At 41.8% G+C, this 13,345-nt stretch overlaps 1 protein-coding gene across 8 annotated transcripts in view; it reads left to right on the top strand.

Moving 5' to 3' along the window:
• PLEKHA7 (pleckstrin homology domain containing A7) overlaps positions 1-13,345 on the top strand; it is a 149,742-nt gene that overhangs the window by 47,306 nt on the left and 89,091 nt on the right. For 2 of the 8 annotated variants that reach the window (XM_066997624.1, XM_066997623.1), the window contains exon 1: positions 5,843-6,248. The exons of 5 other annotated variants lie outside the window; for them this stretch is intronic. In XM_066997624.1, the coding sequence (XP_066853725.1) occupies positions 6,178-6,248 (71 nt within the window). In that variant the 5' untranslated portion in view covers positions 5,843-6,177. Of the gene's footprint in view, positions 1-5,842; positions 6,249-11,529; positions 11,584-13,345 lie in introns of those variants that run through there. One more of the 8 variants, XM_066997625.1, reaches the window with a different exon arrangement.

Raw genomic sequence — 13,345 nt, 5'->3', positions numbered from 1 at the left:
GGACCTGGCGATGCAGCAACCTGCCGGTGGTTGTGGGTTTGCAGCCGGGGATTCGCCGCGGTAGTTCCGCAGGTCAGGGCTCTGTCTCTGACAGGCACGGTGCCAGCCGTGCGTAGTCGCTCGTGAATCAATTGGGAACCTTTGGCCACAGTGAAGAGTTGTTTAGCTTCCTCCTGAGCTCTTGCTTAGCAGTAAAGAAACACGTGTTGATTTTCTGAAATCTAGATCAAGATTGCAGTTTATACCTCTCAGCTCTAGTGCGGGCTTTCTTCCTGTATTTGCTGTCAGGGGTAGCAATTGAGAGCGATTGGGAATTCATGGCTGACAGGACAAAGCCTTGATGGAAATGAATTCCTTACATTTCGGACACTATGCTTCAAGGTCCTCTTTAGTCCTGCTTTATGGAATTCCACCTCTTACACCAGGCGGCGTGGTCGCAGAGAGGAGTGCGTTGGCAGCCTGCCTTGTCCTTAGGGACATGGTTTTAGTGACATCAGTAGTATGGTGATGGTGGGACCAGATGATCTTGGAGGTCTTTTCCAACCTTAATGATTCTGTGGTTCTGTGATTCTCAGCAATGTGAGTGGTGCAGAGGCAGCTGAAAGCTGAGCCCTGCGTAACTGCTCCAGGCTCTCACATCTAGAAAATGTTTGGGAACACATTTTTCCCTCTTTAAAGTGTACGTAAGGAAAAAAAAGTGTGAGCATCCCTTCCTTCCATCAGCTCAGCTGTGTGCTGTGGCTGGTGCTGGGCTGGGCTCCTCCTCTGCTGCTGGCTGGGGGGAGCGAAGATGGGCTTATGGGGATAGGTGACGGAGGACTGCATGGTGTTTGGGGACTCTTCAAACTTGTGTGTTGTTTCTGTGCTAGTATTTGGGCGCAGGCAGTGGAGTGTTCATCTCGTGCCAAGGAGAGAGTAAATCTCTCATTTTCTTCAGTACTTTTTCATTTGATCTCTCTAGCCTTTCAATGGCTAACATGGGGTCGGCTGCAAACCTAAGGCTCCTTCTAAAGGAGATTTCACTTATTTTTATGTCATGAGAGATGCCAAGGTTGTGTCCCAGTTTGAGAAAGCGGCTTTCCACTCAGTGCTTCCTTCTAAATACCAACGAGAAACAGACAAGCTTGAGAAACTAAGAGGAGATTTTTGCTTTTCATACGAATTGTGCCTACTGAGTCAGTTCTGTGTCGTGATCGCTAGACATACTTCAGAGAATGGCAGTATATGGACAGGGAGTATATGGAGAAATCAAGGGGAATGCTCCCGTTTCTTTGTGAAGACCACGTGGTTGTTCAGTCAGCTGTTGCTTGCTCTTTGACGTCTGGATGTTGACATAAAAATTTTGCTGGGAGTGATGCAAAGCTGCTGGAGGCTGAGGACAGACAGCAGGCATCCGTCTCCAGGCTGGGCAAAGGGACTGCCGAGCTGAACAAGCTTGTAAATAGGCTTCCGGGGCAGAACCACATGTATGGTCAGAAAGCTGCCCTAACAGGAGACGGCATGATGGAAATAGTCCATGGGGGCTGGAGGAATGGAAAGCTACCGAAAGGTAAACGGAGGTGTGAGGTGGTGGGAGGGCAGCTAAACAGGGCACCTGAGAGACTGGAAGGCAGGGAGGAGAGGTGGAGGAAGGTGGATGTGTCTTTTGCTTCGAAGAACCCGGTTTAATTGAAGCCTGAATATGAACGCTTTGTATGCTGCCTGTTGTCTTACAGAGGTTGCTCGCTTTTCTTTATTTTTCGTGGGGTGACCTACCTGAAAGCAGCAAGAAGCCTGCCTATTCTGCACCTCCTCGTGCGGCGGGGATCCCTTCAGTGTTCTTAGGAAACTGGGCTGAAAATACCTTTAGTTGAGTTATTTCAACAAGAAGTTAGGAGTCCAGAGCTGCATTATCACTGAACCCACTGGTCTGCCTCAGGGAAGAGAGAAAGTCATCTGTCAGCAACTAGATCAGGTAGTGCTTTGAGGTTGACATTTTCTCTCAAGTTCTGGTGGTGTTCAAGTCCTCTTTCCTTCCTTCCAGTGGTTTTTCTGTTACCACTTCTGGCTAGTTTTCTTTTCTATGTAAATACCCAATTAGTCTGTTTCTGGATGAGTTTGGAGTTTTTGGCCATAGTGTCCTTCATCAGTTTTGAATTTGCTATTCTGCAGTGTTGTTGAATGTTTTCCTATCACTGTGCTTTGTATAGAAAGGGAAAAAAAATCCATTATGTCTTTTAAGTACCATTCATTATATCAGATATCTTTGTAATATTTTCTTTGTAAGGGTTTTTGTATTTTCAAACTCTGTGTAAGGGATTTTCCTACAATTCCTTTAAATTTTTTCTTCTATTTTAGTGTCTGCAATATATTTCTTATCAGATGGGGAAAATATTGAATAAAACATTTTGTATGGGGGTAAATTACTGATTTATGGTATTGACATTACAATAATTTCTGCATGGCACTTCATTCAGCTTTTTTACAAATACTACCATTTTATATGCATTTTGATATATCGCCACATAACTGTGTGCAGTGTGTCGAGATTTGATGAAGCTTCTGATCTAGATTTTATGAAGTTAATTTAGATTCCAGTAATGAGGTTAGCTTCAGTTTCTCCTTCAATCTGCCTTTTCAAATTACAATAATTTTGTCAGCTTACCAAGAATGTCATTTGTCTGAAGTACCAGAAACCAGTCACGACCTTTTTAATGTGTTTTTCTTTTTTTTTAAATTGAGTACTTGTTCTCCTCCTGTCTTTCAGACTGTCCCTGCTTTTTAAAGTGCAGTTACACCTCAGTTCTTGCATTGCATACATTTTCACCTAGCAGCATTAAATGCTGTAACGGGTCAGTTCCTGTTCACTGGTAAGGTCATTGTAAATTCGGGAGCACACAAAGCTGGCACCTCAAACTCAGTTTCCTTGTTTAATTTTGTTCCAGCAAAGTCCTATGTACTACATGGCACGTTCTACCAAACAATCCTAGTGTGTTGGGTTTTTAAAGAGTTCGTTTGCTGGCACTGAAACCTGGAAGCAAAATGCAGCTGAAGAGGCCTGTGTTTGGAAGGGAACCCATTTGCCTTCTTAGTGCTGCTGGTGGCTGGCAAGTGGAGATGGGTTCCAGCCGTAATCCAGCTGCATGTGCCAAGAAGCAAAAGGGGCACTTGGTAATTGTGGGTATCACTGTCTGGAGGTTTTCCCTGTGGTCTTTACCAGTTTTTCTCATCCCCCCTCCCTTCTCCCTCTTGTGCCGCACATTCCCTTCCTGTTTCCCAGTCGCCGATTGCTGGGGAATCACCAGCCACTGTGTGATGCTTACAAATGCTCCTGTAAAGATCACCTTCAATTCAGTTTTTGCCTGCCTATTGTGATCTCAAATATTCCCATGTTTAAATGCTGCTTAATGCTGTCCACCTGTTTAAAATCTCAGTAGGTTCTACCACATTTTAAAATTTAAATGGCTTTTATATTTAAACAGAAATCTCAGCCCAATAACGCTTCTGTTGTGTTAGAGCTAGGAGGAGGAGACAAAAAGAAACCTCTATTCCCAATATTCCCACGCATCTTTTCCCTCAAATACAACAGCTGTATTATCCCTTCATAAAACTTTAATCAAGGGATTTCAATACTTAATTACAAAAAAATGTAGCCTCCCATCATTCCTCTGCTGTCAGCGAGTATTTTCCTTATTATGTGGATAAGCCAGGCATTAAGTGGCTGAGTGACTTCTGCAAAATGGCGTAGCAAGTCGGAGGCAGATCCTTGTTCAGGAGCCTGGGATCTGCTGGCTTGATGTTACCGTGCTTGTCAGCTGGCAAAGGAAATGGATCCCCCCAAATCCTGCTTGGCGCTACCAAAAGCTATTCTGAGATGAGAATTATTGGATGAATGTGTTAATGCTGGCATTACTGCTGCTAAGCAGGCGCCGAATGAATGGAGAAGAGAGAAAATGAAGCACTTCAGGACAGGGCAGCTGGTGGTGCCCCTGCACAGCGGTGCAGCAGGGTGTCTTGGTGGCAGCAAGGTGTCTTGGTGGCAGCGGGCCGTACTCGTCCTCCCAGGGAAGCGTGGCTGGGCCAGTTTTCACAAGGAAGTTTTCCTCTTGCACTCATGTACAATTTTTTGTTCTTACTTGTGTGGTTTTTGAGAGTGGTGGTTTTTGGAATTGCTGCTCCGTGCTGTACATGGGAGAGATTATATTTATAATAGCTGGTTTTCTAACCTATTTGTAAAAGCTCAGCTGATATCATGCCGTTGTTTGTGCTCGACTTGCTTTTTCTAGCTTTTTCTTTAGAGTCAGGAGAGGCATAAAAACTTCTGCAAAATGATGTGCCCAGCAGCCTGTTTGTTTTTCCAAACGTATCGGGTAGGCTAACAAAAAGTTACTTCTCCGGGCAAACCTTGCTCCGTTTGTGTCATTCTGGCGTTTTGATTGGACTTGAGGAATTGCTGCCTTACGCAGTGACCTGTGGTGTCTGAACATTCACCCGTGTGCAGGCGCGTGTTGCGTTTATTGTGCAGAATGGCTTGTCGTTCCTGTGTGGTAGCTGGTGTCGGGTCAGTCACTTGATGGAGCTGTGTGCGTGAGTGTGCAGGTCTTATTAATCAGCACTCCCAACTTCTTGAGGCCCAAGTCCTTGTTCTGCAGTCTTTGATTGTTGTTGCTGTCTTTCCCCTACTGTTTTACTGCTATGTGAAACGCAGATACCATGTTGCAAAAGTAAAGCCCCCTTTTTTACACCTTGACAAGTACTGGTTAGCAATGAAAACGTCACAGTGCTGTTCAAACCCTATGAAAATAGTGGAGTTATATCAACAAGAAACTGAATGTTTCACTGAGATCAGATTTACTTTAAATTTTCAGGTACATTTAGGGTAGGAGAACAAGTTCCCATTCCTCTGTGTCAGACTTTAGAAGTTACCTAGAATGGTGACAAATTTTTGCACCATTTTCCTAACGACTGAGATATTTATTGGAAACTGGTAATAAACCAAGTGAAACTGGTTCGGTTGTTTTCCAAGACTGAGAGACAGAATGTAAATAATGTGTCATGGTGTGGATGTATTAAATTCCCCTTTTTAATGTTCTCCAGTGTGCTTAGTACAGATAACAAAACACATTTTAAATCCGTCCTATATAATGTTTTGCCAAAAGTAAGCAAGTCTTCATGTGAGGGCACTGTATGCCTTCTTTGCTCCGAGAGTTGTGCAGGTAAGTAATCATTTAATTCTATTTGACGTTAGCCGTGCACTAGGCTGCCGTGGCTCCTCACGTCTTCCTGCTTGTTAATTGTCTTTTCCCTTCCTGAGGAAGTCATGCACAAAATAAACTTTCATGTCACTTAGCGTTGTACTGTATATCAAAAGAAATCTTGCTTTTGATATTTTTTTGATTTGAACTGTGGTAAAACACTAGAGGAATGCAGGCACAGAATTTTATTTCTGTATTCAGTAGCTTAAGTAATGTGGTTTAACATCCCAGCTCCCTGCCTTCCCTCCTGCCTTCCCGTGGTCGAGGGGCTCATGGTATTGTCCTTTATTAGCAGGGGGAAGCTCAATGTGATTTTCCTGACTCCTGTGAAGTGCAGAAATGCAGGCTGATGTCGCTTTGAAAACAATAGGATGCATTGTACATTTAACTGAAAATCGTGAAGGAAATCCTTGTCACCGAGCTGAAGGTCACAGATCTCCTGCATTTTCAAGGAAATTCTTGTCCGGGCTACAGTCGTGCTTCACCTGCAGTCCCGATCCTCATTAGCTGATAGAGGGATTTGCGGCAGTGGCACTAAGTTGTGCTGCCTGCTGGCCGCCTGCCAGTGCAGGGCTGCTGCCTGAGCCGCCAGGTTGCTGCCTGGCTCCAGCCGGCGAGGCACCGCGCGTGCCGGGGGAATGCGGTGCGGGGTCCTGCGCCCAGCCAAGGCAGAAGAGCGGCTGCCCTCGCTGCGCTGAGGCAGTTGCGTGTGTGTGGTTTGGTAGTACGTGATGTCATGAGGGTGTTGGCTCGGAGGAATTGCACTACTGAGGAAGCAGTTTGATATGCAGGCAGAATTCTCAAACCTTCGAACGTGCGTTTGGTTTCTCTTTAGTTAGCTTTGGACAAATGTACAGATGGATACGAGCACGTGTGGTTTTTTGGTAAGGCATTAACATGTGGAATACAGAAGCAAATTAAGTGGATACAATACCCGAAGGCAATGTCGAGTCAGTCTGGGTTTTCAAACTCTCTTCCTCCACCAGGATATCCATTCTACCAGGTGTCATGCAGGTATGTCGCGTGTTACATTTCATTTTTTAATGCTCTGGCATATGGAGCTGTAGCAGATTATCAAGAGATTTGTGCTTCCATTTGTTTGCTGTCTGAAAAAAAGAAAACAGACAAATAAGATGATGAAAAATATAAATGCATTTTTAAGTGCTTTGTGCTGGACTTTTTAACTAGGATGGCATTTATTTAAAGCCAATATTTTTTATTTCTAAATGTACTAAATGTTTTGTGAGTTTTTCTGACTGGGAGAATTAAGTTGTAACCTTGGAGATTTTGAAAGTGACTTATGTATTCTGATTTCTCAGTCATTTGCTAGGAACTGGGTATCTACATTGCTGAGAATCAGAAATTACGCAGATTTCTAGAAAACACGAATCATTTTAAGTATTTTCATGAAGAATTGTGTAAAGTGAATAAACAGAGTACTTAGCTGTCATTGTGCTTTTAAGACAGCAATTCACAAAATATATGCACGTGTGGAAAGGTGCTAAATGCCAGTGTTACGATAAAGCTTAACCATGCAGGGTTCTTGCTGCTTTATCTTTTTGATTCAGCAGTCCTGTTTTATGAAAAACCTTTCCTGCCAAGAGTGCTAGAGAACAGCCTTCGAGAGAACGGGCTGGATTCTAACCGTGAAATTGCCGTGCCTGCCGTGGAAGACTGTAATGTTGCATAATAATTAGAGGGAATGTGTTACAATACTTTTTGGCTGGGAGGTCTCGGGTTTCTGGCACACCTTAATAATGGAATGTGGTCTCTGTTTATTGTGTCTAAATCTGAAGTCCTGCCTCTCATGCTGCAACAATAACAGAGGGAGGGGAAAATCTGAGTCGGAACAGGAGTTTTGTTCTATTACTCATCTTTCTGTAATGCATTTGAAGAGTAGGGTAAGAGAATAAGTTAATTATTAACATGTTCATATGCAGAGACTGTACCTGGCAAATAATCTTTGTAAACTGTAGAATATGTGTGGGTTAGTTTTGTAAGGCTGGAGTGATAAAGAGTCATTTGTGAGTAGAAACAATAGTAGTTCTGCATATTGTTCATTTAACCACCTTTCTGTGCGTTTCTTGAAATAAAGTCCTGCACTCACTTGCTTATTTATTTCCTTGTAGCACTACTAGGTTGTCTGGTCAAAGGTACCAGTAGGGTTTTATTGAAACCAGAGTTAGCCATTTAAGGTCAACTACAATGATTGCTTGTGGCTGCTGTTCTTTGGCCTAACTATGGAGGATGCTGAAGTCTAGCCTTTTTCTTCCTTTTTTTTTTTTTTTTTGTCTTTTCCTTTTTATGTTAATAGGCATGAATAAGCTAGAAACAGGCATTCAGTAAATGGCAGCTGCTGTAAAAGCCTGCTTTTCCCAGAAATACGTTAGATGCTCAGTCAAGTACTTGCATTTTCATTCCTGCTCCATAGGATCAAAATGAGCGTAGCCTACCACCCAGCTCCTTGGTTTCCACAGTTACCTTCAGGACAGAAGGAGGGGCTTGGAAGTGAGTTCCGACTCCTCACCTCTCCGTTGCGAAAAGACAGAAATTGAAGCTACTGAACTTTTGGCTCCCTGTTGTTTACCTGCATTTTTGGTTTTTAATTCACTCCTCCCTCTTTCTTACGTGGTTTTTAAATAGTTGTTCTGCATTTCAATGAAGCTTGCATTTAATAATGTTCAGATAATTCCTGTGATATGCAACATAGATGATTAAATCCTGTTTTATGTATGTAGAATTGCATGGATTTATTTGTTTTCATCGCTAGGTTATTCCAACCTTGCAAGTTTACTTTTGTTCTGGTACCTACAAAGACAGTTTCTTTACATATCGTATAACCATGGCTAACTTGACAGCTCCAGCTATGTCAAATTAGTGTTTCTGCAGTCATTTTAGAGCTTGTGCTCAGGTGCAGAATATTCCTTCAGCACAGTAACACACGGCCCTTTCCGACTGGGGCACAATACGCTTTGCGGAGAGAGGGCTGAATTAGGATTTGTATTCTCTGCTAGTGGTTATATTCTGGTGAGTGAAGTTTTTCCAGTAAAATTAATCAGCGGCTAGGCTACTGTTTACCGTCAATGCTTTATGATCAGTCTGGAGCGGGGTTGATTAGTATACGTTATGTGAAGTTTGTACGTTGGCGGAGTCGTGTTAATCGGATGTGGCTTGCATCTGGGATGGTGGGAAATTGGCGGTTCCAAAGTCTTCAGCAGAGGTCTGGAGAAGCTCTGTCTTCATGAAACTTTGTCTTTTGTGTAGACAAGCTTCATTTTCTAGAGGTGTTTGGAATTACGTTTTCTGTTGCACATACGGAGTAACAGTATTGGTATGATACTTACATGGATGTGGTCTGAAGTATTGATGCCAGCCTATTTTGGAGAAGCGTGCAATCAGCATTTTGTTAATGTGTGCTTTTGTAACGTTTGCGTGTAGCATTGTTCATACTCCATCTTGGAGGTGACCAAGGTGCAGTCGGCCCCCGAGGTCACTCGGCGTGGCTCGGTCTGTGGGCTGGCTGTCAGTTATGGAACCGCGTAACTGAGGCGCTCGTCCAGGTGACTGCGTTCCTGAGCCGTATCGTAACTTGCTTTTGATACCCGTGCAGTGCAGAACTGGGATTTCTGAAGAACATTTCCGTGTTTAGGAAAAAAAAAAAAAAAAAGAATAGCATTTATGTTGAGTTTAACAAATTTCTTCTTGATTCTTTCATGGCACGACATAAGAGAGCTGATCTGGACAGTAGCTATAGAAAACGTTCTGTGTGACTGAAAAACTTCCGCAAGTAACTGATCTTTCTTTATAGATGTGCTGTTTAATATAGAAATATTACAAAGAAAATATTACCATCTACGATTCCTGTAGCTTAAGAAAAGTAGCAGCAAGTGTAATGTTAGTATTGGTGGTTAAACTTTAAACGTTCCCCAGGGCACAGCGCTAAACATAGGCGGTGCAGCATACAGCCTGCTTGTGGCAGCCGGGGTGGCACCGGACAGGCAGCTTGCATTTTTGCAGCTGCTTGCTGTTGTAATGCTAGTTTTGTGTCATATTTCATATAGGACAGCACTGAGCCTATTCAAAAAATAGTCTTTGAAAATATGGTTATCGCTCTTCGATTTTACATGAAGCTTAATCGGTAGAGATTAAGAACAAAGTTCTCTCTGGCAGGACTTGCAAAGACTACGCTCGTGTCTTTCTCCCAGTTACCCGGGCAAGGCAAGAGGCATTTGCTGTAAGAACATTTGCTATTTCTCATTGCTCTAAGCTGCCAGAAGATATCCTTGGTGGTAGCCTTATGAGGTTTTCCTTAGGCAAAGAGAAAAGGAAGAGATCTAATGTCCTAGCCATGTTTGCCAAGAGAATCCCCTGCAAAATGATCATGATTTTTGTGTTGGCCTCAAAAAAGACGCATTCAAAAATAATTTTGAGTAGAGAAGGTGTTTTTTTGAGTAGGAGGAGTTACATAGCTGTCCTCATGTGGAGAAGTGAGCTAATGCAAACGCAACCCTGTCTCAGCAGTGGAGCAAACGCTGCTGTTGCTGGAAGGTAACTGGAGCTGGGCTGGAGGACTGATGCTCTTAGCAAAGTTCCTCTTCAGACAGAATCTGCTTGTTTCTGACACAAACGCATAGAGGTCAAGACATGTTTGTTCTGCATCACATGGAGAGCTTACTGTTTTCAGTAGCTACATGCAAAGCAGCAAAACATTTTTGAGGGTTTGTTAGGTCTGGCATAGTCCTTTGGCCTAACTAATATCAGAGCCTTCTGCAGCCCTTTGTAATGCTGGAATTTTGTCTTCTAGGGAACGTGCTGGAAACCCTATTCACAGGAACAGGGTGCTGTTCCTGTCAAGACTTCCTTGAGTCAAATGTGCTGTTATACTGAATAAATAAATCAGTAAAAGATGGCTGTTCAGTGGGGAGAAGGAAAACTTGAAATTTTGTGACTTGAAGATGAGTCAATTGCATCCGTGCAGTCGATTCAAAATGCAGTGTTGCAGGTCCCAGCCAGTCATAGCGATGTCCTAGGTAAGCAGTTGTAATTGAAACTAAGCAACAACCTGACAGCGCTCAACTGTGGAAAGGGAAAGAGATGTTGCTGCATGAATCTGCTGCTTTTTCTTTGAGGAAGACGCCACTGTCCGTTTCAAATGTTGGTATTTAATTAGCATCAAGTCCTTAAATTTAACAGAAGATATTTCTTACTGCTGTATGTTAGATGGAGGTGATCAAGATTTATTCCTCTGTGTTGCTGAGTCTTAGGAGAAAGCCATTGCTTTTAAAGAAACAAAGCAATTACTGAGCTTCCTTTATAGCATAATCTGACAAGCTTAGTGGAACTAAAATCTCTAAGAAATAATGAGGTCAGGCAAAGAGCAATCAAGAATAAAGTGAAGGACAAAAATTATATTAAAATATTTGCTTGCTTGGTAGCATGAACCAAGCTCCTGGGTAACTATTTAATGCAACTGTTCTGAATATTTGGAAGTATGCATGCATATGACCAGAATTTACAGTTGCATTTTCTTGGAATAATTAAATCAGTTAAGCAAAACTTCCTGTATTTTTTGTTCTTTGTTTGTGCAGAGCCATTCCCTTTCCCTGTAGGAGGAACAGGAGTTGAAAGGGGAGGGCAAAGTTATTGACAAAATAAATGCAAGAACATGGTGTGCTACATTCTAGCTGGCAGTAGAAGCTGTTTCCCCATAGAATTTGATTTTATATATGCCTGCAGTAACAGTAGCTTTCATACTGGAGAGAGGGAGATGGGTGTCTGCTTTTTAGATAGATAATCCTTTGTCGGGACTTGGAAAGAACTGATGAAGAAAGCTGGTGCTGCTCACACTAGCTATCTCATTTATGTCAAAAAAGAATAGGTTAAATTCATATTTGAGAGCTAATAATCAAACTATGAAGAAGAAAGTTTTATATATTTTACCCTCTACAATATTTAAAATGCAGGCAGGCTATTTCTATATTAAAATGGTTTTAATATTATATAGTTGCTTTGCAGGCAAATATAAAGATTGCTTTTAAACAAATCACACCAAACCAAACAAAAAAAAAATTCCAAGGAGCCCCATGATTAGAATGTCAGCAGTTACTTGGGCTTGACAGAACAAACAACACATTAAAAAGCTTCACGTAATAAAAAGTAACTCATTAAGCAAGATTGAACTTGAAAAAGAGTTTTGCTTGCAGGGAATAAATCTTAAGTACAGGCTGCTCTCTGAGAAGACAAAATAGTAGGAAAACTGTTAAAGACGTGGCAGGTTGCAAGATCACCACCTCTAACTTTTGTCCAGGAGATACAAGCACAAAACTGGGAGTAGGAGATGTTGATTAAGGTACGGGCTGCAGTTTCTGTATGACTTTCAAGTGCTTCCTTTGAAAAGTACTGCTAGGTAAGAATGTTTTTCGTATCAAATGTCTTTGTTATGGGAAGTCTCTTCTCTCTTCTTCGTCTCCTGCTCCCTGTTTTTTCCCCCTAGTGTATTTTATTCACTTCTTTTAATCTCCCCTCTGCTGTCAGATCTCAATGGGAAATGAAAACCCCCAGCTCCTTGCAAGTGGCCGGTAGGTCAGTGATCCCAAATGTGGCTCCCTTGTGATCTACAGGACAGATTTGGAAACTGCAAGGGTCTCGATGCTGTACCAGTGTTGAACTGGGCACTTGCAAGACTGTTTGCAGTGGAAGGCTGCTGGTTTCACCTCTCTTGAAATGTACTGGATACTGCCTTCTGTAGACATGCATGTCACTTGCTTAACCCACGTTACTTTCTGGCTCCTCAAGTCTCTTTCCACATTCCTAGCATGGCTCCGGTTACACTTGGCGGTAAGGGTGTAATCAGATGAATGCGGTTGCAGATTGCAACAATTCATTATAAATCATTCTGTCAGAAAAGAGGAACTCTGAAGAAAAATGGGAGCATTATAATAATGCTATCTGTTAGCCTCCTCCTCAGAAGGCAAGAGTGTAAACTGCATATGATTCAACGTAATAGCTCTGATTTTAATTCTTACTCTCTGAATTAATTCTTACTGCAACTTTGAATATTTCTTTGTATTTATTTTGTGATATCTGGTATTTCAGGCTCTTGTGCACAGAACTGTAATGGTAATTCTTCTAATGACATTGATATTTGGCCAGCAGAACCAGTTACAACAAGTTCTGTGTTACTTTTTCTTCTAACAGCTATCTTCTAGCATATCCTTCAGTATAAAAAAAAAAATCTAGTGTAAAGAAAATGTCTTGAGATTCTGATGTAATATTTTGTATTTTCATTATTCTGGGGATTTCAGCGTGAAAAGGCAGTTTCTTTCTTGAAAAAAAAATTGAAAATTTCTCTGTCGGTGCAAACATATACCACCTTGTTCTTCTGAACAATACTAGTTGTTCCGAATTCTGTCCAGTTCTTCTCTTCTTTCCATTAACATTTCTATCTCAGCAGTTGACTAATCTACTTACAGAACTGAGCTAAGGAATTACAGTTCTCACTTCAATAGCACGCTTCCCAGGAGTTACACTGTGATTACTTCTCTTAGAGGTGAAACTGCCTGGATACCTCTTGGATCCCTTAGAAAACCTTACAGGGATGTGCCATGAGCTTTTCTGAGATTTACGTGATGTGTTCAGAGGTCCTTATGCAACAAAATGAACATCAAAGAGCCATCCTACAAAGCTGAGAGTTTATGCTCTTAATACATTGTTTTTGAACATAAATATTGAAACTAACATTGAGTGTGTTTTAGAAACTGAATCCGGAGAGAAATGACCCTTCTTTCCAGTACAAATAAAGGAGACGTTGACTTGTAATAAGCATACAATTTAAAAGACGGTCCTTGAAAAGTCCTGGTTCGTGCAGCACTCCAGTTGGTCGTTAGTGAAATGTGAAGTGTAGGATTTGGTTGCAATTTGGTTTGGAGTTGAAGCACTGGTAGAAAATTTCTAAGGCATAAATTTGCAAGTTTCTTCTTTGTGCAAATTCAAAGCTTCTTATTAAATCAGAAACGAGGACATTGCAGTAGCTTAAATGTGTTATTTTTAAAGTAATTAACCATAGGAACATTTTAACCAATGTAGTGATTTGTGTTTAAATTTTAATAAGT

Source organism: Anser cygnoides, chromosome 5 (assembly GCF_040182565.1).
Source record: "Anser cygnoides isolate HZ-2024a breed goose chromosome 5, Taihu_goose_T2T_genome, whole genome shotgun sequence".
Classification (NCBI taxonomy): Eukaryota; Metazoa; Chordata; class Aves; order Anseriformes; family Anatidae; genus Anser; species Anser cygnoides.
The sequence above is the reverse complement of the archived record's forward strand: the minus strand, read 5'-3'. Positions and strand labels throughout refer to the sequence as shown.